This window comes from Ictalurus furcatus, chromosome 10 (assembly GCF_023375685.1).
Source record: "Ictalurus furcatus strain D&B chromosome 10, Billie_1.0, whole genome shotgun sequence".
Taxonomy (NCBI): Eukaryota; Metazoa; Chordata; class Actinopteri; order Siluriformes; family Ictaluridae; genus Ictalurus; species Ictalurus furcatus.
The window spans coordinates 25,877,450-25,892,755 of NC_071264.1; the positions used below are offsets into that span (position 1 = coordinate 25,877,450).

At 39.9% G+C, this 15,306-nt stretch overlaps 2 protein-coding genes across 5 annotated transcripts in view; one reads left to right on the forward strand and one right to left on the reverse strand.

The window, feature by feature from the left end:
* fadd (Fas (tnfrsf6)-associated via death domain) lies at positions 1–3,931 on the forward strand. The gene is made up of 2 exons (XM_053634258.1): positions 1–546; positions 2,797–3,931. Exons 1-2 carry the CDS (start codon positions 258–260, stop codon positions 3,075–3,077), a joined length of 570 nt encoding a protein of 189 aa, XP_053490233.1. The 5' UTR covers positions 1–257; the 3' UTR covers positions 3,078–3,931.
* A 2,437-nt stretch (positions 3,932–6,368) lies between these two features.
* Positions 6,369–15,306, reverse strand: part of pacsin3 (protein kinase C and casein kinase substrate in neurons 3) — a 33,946-nt gene continuing 25,008 nt past the window's right edge. For 3 of the 4 annotated variants that reach the window (XM_053634254.1, XM_053634255.1, XM_053634256.1), the window contains 5 exons: positions 14,552–14,727; positions 13,655–13,775; positions 12,115–12,242; positions 10,185–10,363; positions 6,369–7,581 (listed from right to left, as the gene is read on the reverse strand). In XM_053634254.1, coding sequence (XP_053490229.1) covers positions 7,466–7,581; positions 10,185–10,363; positions 12,115–12,242; positions 13,655–13,775; positions 14,552–14,727 — 720 coding nt within the window. In that variant the 3' untranslated portion in view covers positions 6,369–7,465. The remainder of the gene's footprint in view (positions 7,582–10,184; positions 10,364–12,114; positions 12,243–13,654; positions 13,776–14,551; positions 14,728–15,306) is intronic. The other variant, XM_053634257.1, reaches the window with a different exon arrangement.

A 15,306-nucleotide genomic window follows, 5' to 3' on the forward strand; every position in this document is an offset into this window, starting at 1 on the left:
CCCTTGCCCTCTAGCGTAGGTTTGGCAACCTGAGGACTTTTTAGCCAGTCTACGAGGTTTGGACACTACCAAACAAGATAAACTATCAACATTGTCCTTACTGAGCTTCAAAAAAGAAGAAGAAGAAAAAAAGGAGTTTGCCGTCCTAACTCATGGTTTGACCAGCCCAGTCCACTAGCTCTTAAAACGAAACCGGAAATGTCTGGTGTGTGTCTGTAAGAAGTTGCATTATCATCTTAAACTGCCGACACAAAACCATGGATAGATTCAAATTTATGCTGTTGGAAATATCTAAACACCTGAGCTCTGAAAACTTATCGACGATGAAATTTCTGTGTGGGGAGAATATTGGAAAGAAGAAAAAGGAAGAGATCACCAGCGGCATTCAGCTGTTTGAGTATCTGATAGAGAGAGCACTGATCGGGCCTTATGATACAGCATATTTACGGAAGCTTCTCAGTGAACAAGAAGCTTTACTGAAATTAATCGACAACTACGAACAACAACAACCGATCCCCACCGATTTGCCGGATGAAACGGAACTAGGTTTGTAGTCTCACCACTTTATAACTACACGGTGCCTTTTCTGGGGAACACCATTCTTTCATAGCAGCACCACTATCAAATCAGAACAGCCCACAGACCTGAGGTTCATTTCGAGTGGATTCACTTAATTCAGGTCATAACATGTGTAATGTGCTGTGTGTAATTACTTACTTTCTCCTTGTCCTGAAAGTAAAACTGTTTTTTTTTGTTGGTTTTTTTTTTCTCCTTTTCCTGTGATTGTAAAACAGGAAGGCGACGAAAAATGCCCAAGGATCACAAGTCCACATGAAATCAACATTTTTGTTTTGTGGTTTTTATGAATTCTGACTGTTAGCCTTATGGTTATTTATAAGCTAGTGTGCTCCAAAACAATGACAAAATTTGCATTTAGAAGACATATGTATTCCAAAGGCATTAAAGTCTCTGTCTACCACCGATACGGATCAGCAATTTTGATGACATCATTCTGCACTTCAGAGACTCATCAGAGTTTTCTGTCCAATCAAATGCTCTCTAGTATATGAAGTGTCCCCCAACACTATAGATATCCAGGGTACTAACTGTCAAGTACGGCTTAGTACGGCCGAGGTTGTGAGGTAAGCGAAATGCTATCGGCTATTTAAAAAGGGGGAGGAGACACTCAATATGTCCCGTCTGACTTCCTGTTTCAGTGGAAATTACATCAACACGTCAAATAACGCTGTGCATTTCAAAGCACTTCACTGGGACTTTAAAGCTTTTAGTCACTGATCAGAAGGTTGGGAGTTCAAGCCCCAGCACCACCATTTGTTGGGCCCTTGAGCAAGGCCCTTGACCCTTTGTTCTCCAGAGGCACTGTATCATGGCTGATCTTGCGCTCTGACCCCAGCTTCCTAACAAGCTGTACTATAATGTATATGTGACAAATAAAGGCTTCTTTTTCTTTAGAAGAAGTCCACGGATCAGAACTTAAAGGAAAACTCCACCCTGAAACACATTATATCTATACTGAAATACTCTTGATGGGCTTAGCAATTCTGGTGCTAATTTGTTGACTGGTGTTGTTTTTCTGTCACTTCTGTGAGAAGTGATGGTTGCATGCTGCACTGACATCAGCATGGGACATCGCTAGCTACAAGTAAGGAATAACACACAACAGTGCGTGTGCTTATTATTTTCATATAACAGCACTGTCTGGAGTGTGTTATTCCACTTATACCACAACGATTTGCCAATGATTGTGATGTTTAATTTATTAATGAACGACACGTCACACATATTAAAGGTTTTTATATATATATATATATATATATATATATATATATATATATATATATATATATAATTTTTAAAAATTCTAATAGCCTTTAAAAATGACAAAAGAAGAATATTTTGGTGTCATTCTCATGGCTGGATCGGGATGCTGTAGCAAAGTTGCGATGAACTTTAACAGGAAACATGGCAGGCACATCACACACCACACTGCTGCCAAACTTATTAAGTTTTTAATATTAAGTTAATATTAAATACTAACTTAAGTTATCTCTCTCTCAAAAAAAAATGCAGCCTGCCAATGCACTGAGAAACTGGAAAGTGTGAACTCTTCTGTCCTTTTCTGTGCTCAGAGTTCCAGAATGGGAGGCAGCTACACAGCACGATTGCACTGAGTTACAGCAGAGACTCAGCGTATCTAGTTAGCAATTTATGAGGTGGCGAGCCCAATTGCGTTTACGCAGGTATTAGCATGACAGTTGAAGCTTTGGAAGCTGATCTGTTTGAGTAGAGTGTATAGATGAGGAGGTAACAAAGCTCAACAGAGACTAAAGGACTAAAGCACTGTGACGTCACTGTCTCTTTGGGTAGGTATGTATTCTCAGTGGTGCCACTCTAAGCAGGGTAGTCCAAGGGCATTGTGGGTAATGTAGGAAACCGTTGATGAAAGAATCACATATTGATTATAAATAATGATATGCAAGTCATTCAGGGTGGATTTGTATTTCCGTTGTCTGGATCATGACTTAACCTAACACAAAACTCACCTCCAGGGTTGGGGGTTCAAATCCCACCTCTGCCCCGTGTGGCGGAGCCTGCATGTTCTCCCTGTGCTTTGGGGGTTTCCTCCCCCAGTCCAAAGACATGCGTTGTAGGCTGATTGGCATTTCCAAATAGTCTGTGGTGTGTGAATTGGTGGTGTGTGGTTTTGCTTACATCAAGATAATGTCATTTAATTCTGTTTCTCACACTTTTATGGATTATATGTCTTTGTTCCAGAAAAAATCAACTGTGCAATAGAAGTGATCACTGAGCACCTGGGAAGGAAGTGGATTAAATATGGACGGAAACTGAAAATCGCTGAGACCAAGCTCGAAGGCATACAAGAGAAACACCCTCGCAATCTGGAGGAACAAGTGAGAGAATTGTTCAAAGAGTGGATGAAGATGCACAAAGCGGAGGCCAAAGTGGACGAGCTGATCAGGGCACTACGCGACTGCGACCTGAACTACACGGCTGATGTTGTGGAGATGAAACTCCAGAAGGCTAATGCATCTTGAAAATGCATTCCATCTTTATTCTCATTCATAGCTGCTGTACATGTGTTAGCGAGATTTTATTGCATTTGTCTTGCAGGTCTTTGTGCCAAATATAATGCTAAAAGGACGTTAACCTTAAATTTACATTTAAGGTGCTTCATATATATATATTTTTGCTATTCTTTGGGATTACAGTCTTGAAGCTTTGTTTTGCTGGCGGGTAAAATGTGAATCCGTGCTGTTTTTAAAAAAAAAATGGTACTTTTTTTTTCACTGGAATATTATAAAGTAGGCGGAGATTCAAATGTAGTATATAATTATAATACAATCAAACACACCAGAGATGAATCATTTCTAAATGTTAAAAAGCCTCACTCTGTGACATGGAACTTTTGATTGCTGTTATTTTAGAATCAATATCCGTTGTTACAAAAGAATTGAATTTATTGTTATGTATCGCATTTGGATGTAAATAAAGGGAATATTTTCATTAGCCGTTGTCTGAAGCCTGGGACAATAATACTCTGGTCCGTGCATCCTGGAAAATTTGGCAATTTCTAGAACGGTTATCACCTCATGGAAAACACAAATGAAATGAAAGTAAGGTTTGTTTCTCTAAAATTTTTGCATATTTAAACTTCCAGGATTTCCGGTTTGATCCATAGCCCCTGTGTGGTTTTAGAAAGGGTTCTCAGGTTTCCTCCTACCTCCAAAAAACATACAGGTAGATGGATTGGCTACTGTAAATGTGAATGTACTTGTGCATGGTGTCCTGTGATGGACTGGAGTCCCATCCAGGGTTTATTCCCACTTCATGTGTTCCTGGGAGCCACCTCAACTCTGACCAGAATAAAGCATCTGTCATCAACTAAAACGTTCACTTTTACCTTTACTTTATAAGGAACTTCTTGGTAAACATTTTGCCTACCTGTATAGGTGAAATTCCAAGCAAATTTAGGATTTTTATGCACTTGGGTGGCAATTTCAGTCTGAACATTAGTTACATTCTGCACATAGTGGTTAGCACATTTGCCTCACACCTCCGAGGTTGGGGTTTCGAATCCCGCCTCGGCTCTAAGAGAGTGGCGCTCCCCTGCTCTCCCCGTGCTCCAGGGGTTTCCTCCAGGTATTCCGGTTTCCTCCCCCAGTCCAAAGTCATGCGTTGTAGGTTTATTGGCATTTCCAAATTGTCAGTACAATCGGGGTTGGCACCTCGTGCAGGGTGTCCCTCACCTTGTGCCATGAGTCCACTGGGATAGGCTCCAGGCTCCCCCATGACCCTGCGTTGGATAAGCGGCACGGAAAATGGACGGATGGATAAATCAGCCACTGACCCACTCTAACTATGAGTGAGTCTGTATACTTTGAATATTTCAGTAAAACTTATTTTCTGGAAATAAAATTAAACAATCATATGTCTCTCTCTCTCTCTCTCTCTCTCTCTCTCTCTCTCTCTATTATGGCCATTAAAAGGAACTGAAGGTATGCTAACGTACGGTTAATATGATTTTAGTCAATATAGAATTATTGTTTTCGACTGATCCATTTGAGTTAACAGCAACTTTATAATTAATACATTAATTATAAATATGATTACAACATTGACATTTTAATATATAGCACAAAACCCACAAATAGTAAAACAAGGCTAAATTGAATTCAAGTACAATTTGTTGGACTGAAAGAAGTTGTCGAATTGCACTTTGTTTCACCGACACTAGGGGGCGAAGTACTTCACCTGCGAGATCTACGGAAGCTCTGAAGGATCACGCAAGAAAAACACGAACAACTAATTCATGTCCTCAGGTTACCACAACATGGAACAGCGCGTTTCACGAAGTAAACACTGGAGTGAGGTTGGTAATTCAACAAGGTAATAAACTGCGTTTAGTTGCTTCCATTTCGAGTTTTAACAAGTATCAGGTAAAAAAAATAAAAGTTCTGGTGTTTTATCACCAGTAAGAACGGTCATATAATCTATACGTCCAAAAGTTTGTGGACACCTGACCCTCACACCCATATGTGCTTCTTGAGCATTTGCTCCCCTTTGCTGTTATAATAACCTCCATTCTTCTGGGAAGGCTTTCCACTAGATTTTGGAGTGTGGCTGTGGGGATTTATGTTCATTCATTACAAGTTTTTGTAGCAATACTTTGTGGCAACAGTTTGGGGAAGAACCACATATGGGTGTGAAGGTCAGGTGTCCAAAAACTATTGGCCTACTACTATAGTGTAGTTCATGGTTCATCTAAGTAGGGAGATCGACAAACCAAGAAGTCATACAATAATGTCGGAAGGTTCTGATTTCTAAAATTTACCCAATCAGAATTTCATGAATAGATATGTGGCTGAAGCAGTGTATTAAGTCTTCCTTCTACTGCACTGTTGAATTCTTGATTCTGATTGGTCAGAATGTGTTGATTAATCTTTTGTAACAGCAGCTCAGACAGGAGTTCCAGCTACAAGGCAAATCACAGGACTATATTAATGCACTCATTCAAAGAAAAACATAGAAGCGTCGATATGGTGATGCATGGATACCATTATTTAACATTTATGGAAGGAGTCTCCAGTGTCAAAGATTTGTCAAAGTCAGCAAGTTTTTTTTCAGTCACAGGAAGTCTTCAGGAGAGAGGACTTTACATTTTGCAATTTATCAGTAACATGACTAGCTGTTTTTCCCCCTCTCTTATTCCAAGAGAGAAAAAAGAGAGGCTAGTGAGGGAATGAGTGCTTACAGCCTCTACACTATAACATACAATAAGTGATAACAGGAACTAGCTCGCCTCACAGACATGCCACAGCATTAAATGCAACTATAAACAGTATGCGTTGTTCATTAATAAATTAAAAATTGTAATCGTTGGCAAATTGCTGTGGTATAAGAGGAATAAATCATTTCAGGAAATGCTGTTATAGGAAAATAATCAATTCTGGGATGGTAACAGTTACTCTGAGTCATGTTGGGCCACATCACCCCATCCCATTGTTGATTATTTTCCTATAACCGCACTCCCCCAAGTGGTTTATAACTTAATTAACAATTGTACCCACATGCAGTGGCTTTATTAATGCTTGTAGGTAGGTAGCTATACAGATAGGGAATATTATGTTGAGGCTAAACAGTATGTATTTAATAATAATAATAATGATAATATCCAATGATACATCCAACTGACCTATAAATCCATCACCAATATGAATGCACCTTGAATAGAGAAAGCTTTGGGTCCAAATAGCATAAAAATATCTAGTGGTGGGAACAAAATGAAACCATGCACAGCGACAATATAAATACACACACAACCTGAATAACCAGCTCATCTGTGTTTATTTGGATTTTGTTACACTGATTAGTAAAGGTTGATACAGTAGTTAAAGGTTTACAGTTGTGTCAGTCATGGATGTGGAAACCAGAATAAGTCTTATATCTTCTGACACTCACACGGTCTGTACAGACAAGCAAACAAATATGCACACACAAACACATGCGCTGCTCAGATAACCTCATCGAAGTCATTGGTCTGAGTCTTTAATGTCGCTTTTAATTAAAAACGGAAAAGAAAATTAAAAACATAACTAAAAGCACTATTCGATTTAAGCATCCTCCGCTTCCAAAATATAAATTCCTTTAGGACATGTCAGAATTAAACTGGTCTTATAGAGCCCATTTTGATCCTTAAATTTCTTACATGGTACAAATCCAGATTATTCTACAAAACTAAGCAAAACTAAGCATTCATGCTTAAAAGAAAGATTAGAAAACTGCCAATGCTTTCAGGAATCTTACAGCCATTTATAGCTATATGCAGCAAGAGTTCAGCCCAGTTGACCTCAAGTACTAAACCTGTTAAAGAAAACATATATAATACATGTACACGGCAACATACATTTGTGAGAAAAAGTCAGCTTGATCTGGTTGAAATAAATACTTGAATTGATTTCTCATATATCTGAATTTCACAAGTACAGGACAGACGTGTCAGAGTAAACCGATCTCCCGCAACTTCCCATAATGTAGATGCAGCCCCACGATACCTCGGAAAAGTAAATATATTTATCCCTTTAGAAATGCGGAAAGTCTGTAATGAGCATGGCGAGTATGGTGGCGGTACTGTAACTCTTCAGCTCTGCTTTATTCTGTTCCTTGAATCTTCCAGAAAAGGCACTGTACCTGTAAAGTCTCTCACAAAGCCATGAGTTAAGGCCATGGCATCATGATCCTAAATCCTCTAGTCTGTCAACCCAAGTATACAAGATGTGAGCTTTTTTCGGTGGTTCCTGTGTAAATGTAGCGATGGCTGGCAGGGCCTCTAGAGCGTCGGGCGGGCCCCGCTGGCACAGTTCAGTGTGATCAGTTCAGTGATGGTATGGCCTTCTCGAGGAAGGTGATGGGTCTTGGTGGGACATCAGGAGCCAATGGCCTGGACGTAGTTAGCAGGGTAGAGGCCCACTTCACCGCTGTCCAGCTGCCCTTTGCACCAGCCCTGCTCGTCCTCCTCTCCCAACTTCATCAACTCTTCACCTGCCAATCACAGACTGCATTAAGCTCCTGCATTAGTTTTAACATTGAAACTATTAGAGCTACTCTAGACTACTCAACCTGGATGCCATGGAAAAGCTGACAGACCCAGAGTTTATCCAGGTCCACTTTAAGTGGTATTCAACTAAAGTTTGTTACATACTAGTTCACACCTCCAATTTGGCTCTCTTGGACCTCTGGCCACAGATGGCTGTGACATCGTCTGGATATGAACTCACAATCTCCAGGCCATAGGCCGAGCACTTTACTGTTGCACCATTGGGAACTTGTGCAGAGCTTCTGTATATGCATTTATATTTGTTTGCCTCCAAATTTACAAAATGAGATTACGTAAACAGCGTGATTAAGTGCTATTAAGATAGATTAAGTGCTATGAAATGAATTTTATGGCAGAGTAGGGGACTCACTGCTTAGGCCATCTGTTCAGTATTCAATTGATATTAGTTCCTTTTTCCAGAAGTTTCCAATACCAACTGTGGATTGGAAAAATAACGCTGCAGTGTATTCCAAATTTTAGTTATTTTCATCCCTGTTACAACACACTGTAAGGCTGACAGGTTCAAACTTTTTACCGATGTGGCCCACTTCTGACCGGCAGAAGGTTTGCAGTGGTTCATACTAACAGGGGTTTTGTGTTCGGAGAGCCTCAGAGTGGACCACAGCCAGTGTGTTGGGAGAAAAGGCAGTGGATCCCAACAACTGAAATTGTGAACTCGAGGTTCACTGCGACTGGAATACCAGAATCCCACACACTAGGACCCAAGAAAAAGGTTGCAGAAGCAGACAGGCCATGTTGAGGACTATTGGAGTGTGTTGGATGAGTTTAATATGCATATTCGTTCCTCTAGAGCTGTAGTCACCAACCCTGTTCCTGGAAATCTACCTTCCTGAAGACTTTTGCTCCAACCATAATCATGCCCACCTAAGCATCAGATCATTGCATTAACAAGTTCTTGATCAACTCAAACAGGTATGTTAGATTCTGGTTGGAGATGAAACCTGCAGGAAGGGAGATCTCATGGAAGAGGGTTCGTGACCACTGCTCTAGAGTAACTGTTTAATCCTGGTCAGGGTAATTGTGGTGTATACTTTGGGAAAGGGAACGAATTGAGTTCATTGGAATAATAGACTGGTACAAACAAAAATACTGTGGTAGTGGGCTGGATTGGACATACTTTCCATGGAAGCGTACAGGAGTGGGTTTACAAACATCTCTTTTGTGAATCCCTGATCTATAGGACATAAGTAGTCCAAGCACAGAATACAATCCAAGCATATAGCTGAGCAGTTGAGAGTTTAGAGCCTCGTAATGGCTCTTTGGAAATACCAGGATTTGAACACTAGTACTTAACATCTGAGCTGCTACTGCAAGGTTGAACAGGCTCTAGATATTAATCTTTGTAACGAACCAGTTATTATTATTATTATTTGAATACTAGCTGGGTGGAATCCAGTAAGACTGTAAAGCCACCAGCAGATGGCAGAGATGACTGCAGAATAGAGGTGCTTGCTTGTTAATTATATTGTGAATCATGACACTGCAATGACGTGGCTAAAAGGGGTCATGACTACACCGGATCCTCTGTAGAATATGAATGACACTTCAAGCCAATCAAAATATTTTAAAAGCTTAGTAAGTCCCTGTTATGGTCCCTATTATCAAAAGATGAACCATGAGAATATATTATAAACCAGATTGATAGTATACAACTGTTTCATCCTCCATTAATCTAGTCAATAGACCAGATAAAGATTTCATAACGTTCCATTTTCCCTGCAAGCTGTAATGTTACACGAAAGCGGAGTACTTTCTGGAAAAATATAACAAGAAACCTTTCTCTTGTTGACCGTCATAACGATACTGTAAAGCCTTACTTACCTATCTAAAATCAAAACGTAACCAGTGTTTCAGGTTTGTCCGTCATACGTCATCTCTGATAAACACATCCTATTTACTGTACACCAGGCTTAAAAGTTTACATTCCCAAATTTGTAAACCAAGTACCACATTAAATATGAAGCCCCAAGACATAAAGGGTTGTATGAGCTAGTGTGAGAAATTTGACATGCTACTTTCATTGGTAGTCGTCAATCCATTATGAAAACTCAAATTCAAAATTAAACCATGCATAAAACCAGAGTTGTGCTGTGTATCAGTGTGATCAGCCAATGGTGAGACAATAAAAGGACACACAAGCATTTCCTGGTTTTATCAATCTTGGGAATCTGACCAATCACAGATGCTTGGAGATTGATTAGCCATAGGAAAAACCTGAATGAAATATCCTTTTAGATCATTTAGCTCTAGAATCACAACAAAGCAGTCATGCTCAGATTTGTCCGGCTCTGTTCAACGTGTCGGTCATCAGTCAGAACGATCAACTGATTACAAACAGTAGCTGTTTATTGTTCACTGTCGATCGTCTGGTCTGAGAGAAGGCCTAACGTGAAGGCAAAGCTTTTAGACGAATCTCACCACTCCACACGCCATAATCATGCTCAAACACAGTGTACTAAGGGCCAACATGGTGTATGTGTGTTTGTACATGTGTGTGCCATTATTAAGCATTAGTAGGGATTAATACCTGCTTTAAAGCTCAGCTCATCAGATTCTTGGCCAGTGTAATCATACAGTGCTCTAACGCGCACACCCACTACCTTCTCCTCTTCCTCCTCCTCTTGTTCAAGCTCAACTCCATTCGCTGCGATGTACTTCTTAGGGCTCTCTTCATCAGACCAATCCGAGGAGTAGTCTTTGGCAGCTCTGTGTTAGCCAGGAGACAAAACAGCGGTTACAGATGTGACTTTAATATCAAACAAAAGACTAAATCGTTATTATTGGACGATTTTTTTTTAAATAACAAAGACAAGATAGAAAAACAAAACCAAAGAAGAAACGTGTTCAAGGGATCAGTGATCAACATATTGATTTTTCAAACTAGAAACTAACAGAGTCAAAGATCAAGAAGAGTTTGTGGACCAGCAGAAAACTATCACAGTAGATAAGCTTTAGGAGGACAGAAGGCTAATCTCGAAATAGTTATAATATTTTCACCCCAGCACTGTTGAAATCTCCATTCTGATTGGTTAGAAGGTGCTGATTACTTTTCTACAACAGCAGTTCTGACAATAGTGCCTGCTATGAGGCAAATCAAAGGTTAATATTAATATGATCATCCTAATATGTTCTCATTTCTATAGTAACAGCACATTCACAGGGACACGTGTGGTGGATAAGCCTAGTAATAAAGAGGTTCAAAATTGTGGTGTTATTTAATAAAGAAAAACGTATAATTAGCGATATGGTTAAACTTTTTGCAAGGAGATATTTATTTAACATTTATGGAAAGAGTATCCGGTGTCAATGAGTTTTCCACCATTGGAGAGTCCTCAGAACAGAGCACTTTTTGTCTATTTAACTTCAGAAGACGAAAGAAAAAAAGCAGAATGACTGTTTAAAGCTGTTACAATGCAAGTGATATCAGGAATTAACTTGTTTCCTGGCTGTTCCACAACATTAAATGTAACTATAAATGGATAAAAAGTACTGCACCATTTCTTTGTTGGCAAGTAGCTGTGGTATATGAAGAATACAACACTTTGTGATGTGCTGCTCTAGAAAAATAATGAACTTTAGGAAAGTAACAACACCACACCAGCCCATAGTTGATCATTTACCAATAACAGCATGTTCCAAAGCATCTCATTCCTTACTTATAACACGGTCACATTCTTCTAAAGCTTTTCGATAATAACTAGATGCTAAATAATTGAGTATTATAGCACATATGTTTCCCTTTGGTAAACAAGCCAGTTGTAGAATGTAACTGATGTTTTAATGCCATTACATCAAGTACTAGAATGTGCAGTGTTAAATGCTGTTGCAAAGGCATCTGTTCTGTTGCCCCCAGATAAACAGATGGGCATCAAGGACATGCTGATATATGTTGGACTCTGATGCTTGTAGTGCTACAGATATTTACAACCAGCTCGACTTTATACAGAGAATAGTTCATTCCTTGTATGTCAGCTTTGGACTGAATCAATATATCACCCAGATATTGTGCTGAACAAGCCCATAATGCTAGAGTAGTAATTATCTTGCATACAACTACCAGCAGGACAAAGCCTCCAGAGGAAACCACTGCTACAAAGATAAGAAAACGGATAGCAAAAAGAGCCAACGCCACTCTAGTTGAGGTTAGTTCATAGTAAAGAGCTCTAGGACATGAATAAAACTTTCATGAGTACAACAGGTCGATTTTGTGTCTCTCAAAACCTGCAGTAAATTAATAGAGGAAAATGAGGAACATTTGATACAAGCATCTATTTTCCCATGAGAACAAGCAGCTCAAATAACAAGCCATATTTTCTTTCTATCTGTAATCCCAGAGCTCTCCGAGCAAGCATTCCTGTTATCAAATACGTAGTAAAACCTTCTGAGAAGATCTTCAAGGAAAAGGGTTGTATCAAGACAAACAAAGTAGAAATTGCGTGTATGTGTGCGCGTGTTACCGGATGGTATCTTGCGGAGTCTGATGCGCTTCATCAGCAGCGGAGACAATGTTGGTCAAAGTGACATCATCAATTCGGCTGTTCCTCTCTTTGCGACTGATGGTGCGGTTGGCTTCTGGAGACCATTCCTGATAAAGTGCGTGCAAAACACACAAAAAGAATAACTGTGAATATTTCAGCCCCCAAACATTCATAATTCCACAAACATAAACAACAGGCCCAGACGGTTTCAGTCCATTAAACCAACACAAAAGCATGAAAGTAGAATCAATCCTAACATGACGCATGGCAAACAATATGTCTGACTTCCCGGTGTGGCACATGCTAGGCCACTCTGCAGCTGCACAAAGAGCTTCAGTGTTCAGGGAAAGAAATGAGGATGAAGTGAGAGTCTACGTAACCTAACCTGGAGGTTGCCCTATGCTTGCTGTCTGTTCAAAAAAAAAAGCCCAGAATGCTGGATTAAGCATTAGGCAAAGGATAATATTTAGGTCTAACTTCAGTTGTACAAAAATATACCTTAAACTGTGGTGTTGATGGAAGGGTAAATATATGCTCGGGGGGGGGGGGGGGGATCTGAGGAGAAATTAAAGTTGGAATGGAGCATAGAAAAGGGAGTTCTGGCACAGAGAGAAGGATCCCACATTCCACAAGCCATCCGTGGGCCATGGAAACAACAGAGCATTCACCATTAGCCCATTAGGATTCAGTAAGCCTAGAGCTCATGGTTAGGATGGCTAAACGAATGACAACTTCAGCATACAGATGCACTGTTTGAGCTTCTACTGGAAACATCATATCTCTTGGCTAAGCAAATGTTAGAATTCTTTAGTTTGTAGCTGAAAAAAAATAGTGTGCTGACATTGATAGTCGATAAACAGGATAAAATCAAATGTCCTTTACAGAGTGGAGACTCTAAACTAAAGTTGGTTCATTATTGTAACTCCAACTGGTTCCAGTTGCCACTCTATCTCAAACTGGTGCCGGTTCATTAGTATACGTAAAATTGTGGGAAGAGTTCACTCTTGTACATCAGACTGGAGACATTGCAGAACTGACATCAAACTGGGGTTATCTCCATACTTAAAAAAAACTGTAAAACTGGTGCCAGGTTCACCATTTATATCAAACTATTTCTATACTGTATGTCAACTTGAGGTAGTTGACTGTTGTACCTCAAGCTAGGCCCACTTCAAAACCGTACTTCAAACTGGGGCCAGTTGAACGTTGTACTTCCAATTGGGGCCACGTCAAAACTACACCTCAAACTGGGGATAATTGTTATACCTCAGATTGGGGCCAGTTCAAAACTGTACCTCAGACTGAGGCCAATTCACCTTTGTACTTAAATCTGTGGCCAGTTGATTGTTGTACCTCAAAATTGGCCCAATTCACGGTTGTACCTCAGACTGGGGCCGGTTCAAAACTGTACCTCAGACTGGGACAAGTTGACTGTTGTACCTCTAACTGGGGCCAGCTTAATACTGTATTTCAAAATGTGGTTAGTTTAATGCAACCTTGGGTAAGTTCGATACTTTACCTCAAACTGCGGCCAGTTCATGCTCATTCCAGGTCCATGCGTGTTCCTCCACCACCGCAGGTCCTCCGTGTCACTGGCTGCATTAATGGTCTGGCTCAGGTCTCGGAACAAGACCTTAAACCTGAGTGAATAATTTCCACAGTATTTTTTTTTTTTTTTAAACAAAACAATTAGTTAAAACAACGAACAGGCAATATATATACACTAGCTTTATCCCTCATTCCTAGGAGTTTATTATTAGGGCATATGCATACATGGTGCCTGAGACGGCATGTAAATTTGGTGGAATGAACCCAACACACCTTAACCAAAACACCCTGGATCAGAGTGGAGATTCCTGCACACAAATTACACAGGACTAACATCTTGGGAGCATCCAGATAATTACAGGGGAAACATGAGGGAAAACAATGCCATTGTTTTAAAAAGCAACGGCAGGATTTGTGGACGTTTTTGTCTCTAACAACCTTCAGGAACGATGCAGTACAACACAGGCAAATAACAGCTAAAAGCAAGCAGAGTTTCAAATGTTAGCCTTGCCTCAACCTTTGTTCGGAAAGACTCTGGTTAATGGACAACACGATGTTGAACATTCTTTCTAGGGTAAACAGCGATAACGGAGTTCATAGACAAAGAAAACTAGAACTAATACTTAACATTTTGATGCATTTGCAAATACATGACTGAACCATTAAACAGCCTTGAGCGTTCTAAACCCTGACTAAACAAGTCAGCATTGCGAAAGGCAGGTGTGAATTTTTATGGCTCTTAGTGCAGGAATATTCCATCCTTCTAGGTAACGTGGTTAAATATTGAACACAAATCTCCAGAATCCTAAATGAACTAAACTTTAACCACAAATGACTTTTAACTTTCAGCAACACCGCACACACTCACCCTTCACTGCTGGAGAGGTCCAAATGCTGATGAATGTCCAGCATCACCTCCTTAAAGAAGCACAGCCGCTTCTTCTCAGCATCTTGGGTTATCTCGAACATCTGCTCCATATCTTCCATGTACCGTGGGTTACAGCGGTTCAGTTCATCCAGAGCTTTCTCATAGCGCTCCTTTGCCTGAGGCATGACACACAAAGCAACCTTTAATTAAAAAAAAAAAAATTCTTCCATTCTCAGGACCATGTGACAAAAACAAAAAGCATAGCTTATGCTCACCTTTAAATGTAATTGTACTGAAGCAAAGTAAATGAAGATTTGTGTTTTCAACATGTCAGAGTGACATGAATAGAAACATTTGTTTGTGGATGTTCTGTTTTGTGAAGTTAGGCCTTGTCAACATTTCCATAACAGGCCCAAAGGTTTGGCTGCTGCACAAAAAAACAAAGCAGGAAACCTGCCTAGAGCTCATCTCTCTCATGAGGTCCCATCCATGAGAAAGATATAACAAAAGGTACATATTATACATTTCTGAAAAACCAGATGTTTACGATTTTGCTTTGCGGGGGGTACGGTTTCTGAAGTTCTGAAGAAGTTAGTTCTCCTTTTGCTAAAGGTATGCATGTTAATATATGCTTTCAGGAATGTACTAATATCCTATGAGAAAAAAATGTTTTTTTTAATTTTTTTATAGTTGGCACTGAATTTCTGAGAACTTATTACTCCGCCAGCAGCTGCCGTTTGTTGTTTTGTCAAGAC

Excerpts from the sequence above, each read along its gene's own strand:
- fadd (XM_053634258.1), top strand. The coding sequence starts at position 258 with ATGGATAGATTCAAATTTATGCTGTTGGAAATATCTAAACACCTGAGC. Across the intron at positions 547-2,796 it reads GCCGGATGAAACGGAACTAG|AAAAAATCAACTGTGCAATA; the intron begins GTTTGTAGTCTC and ends TCTTTGTTCCAG.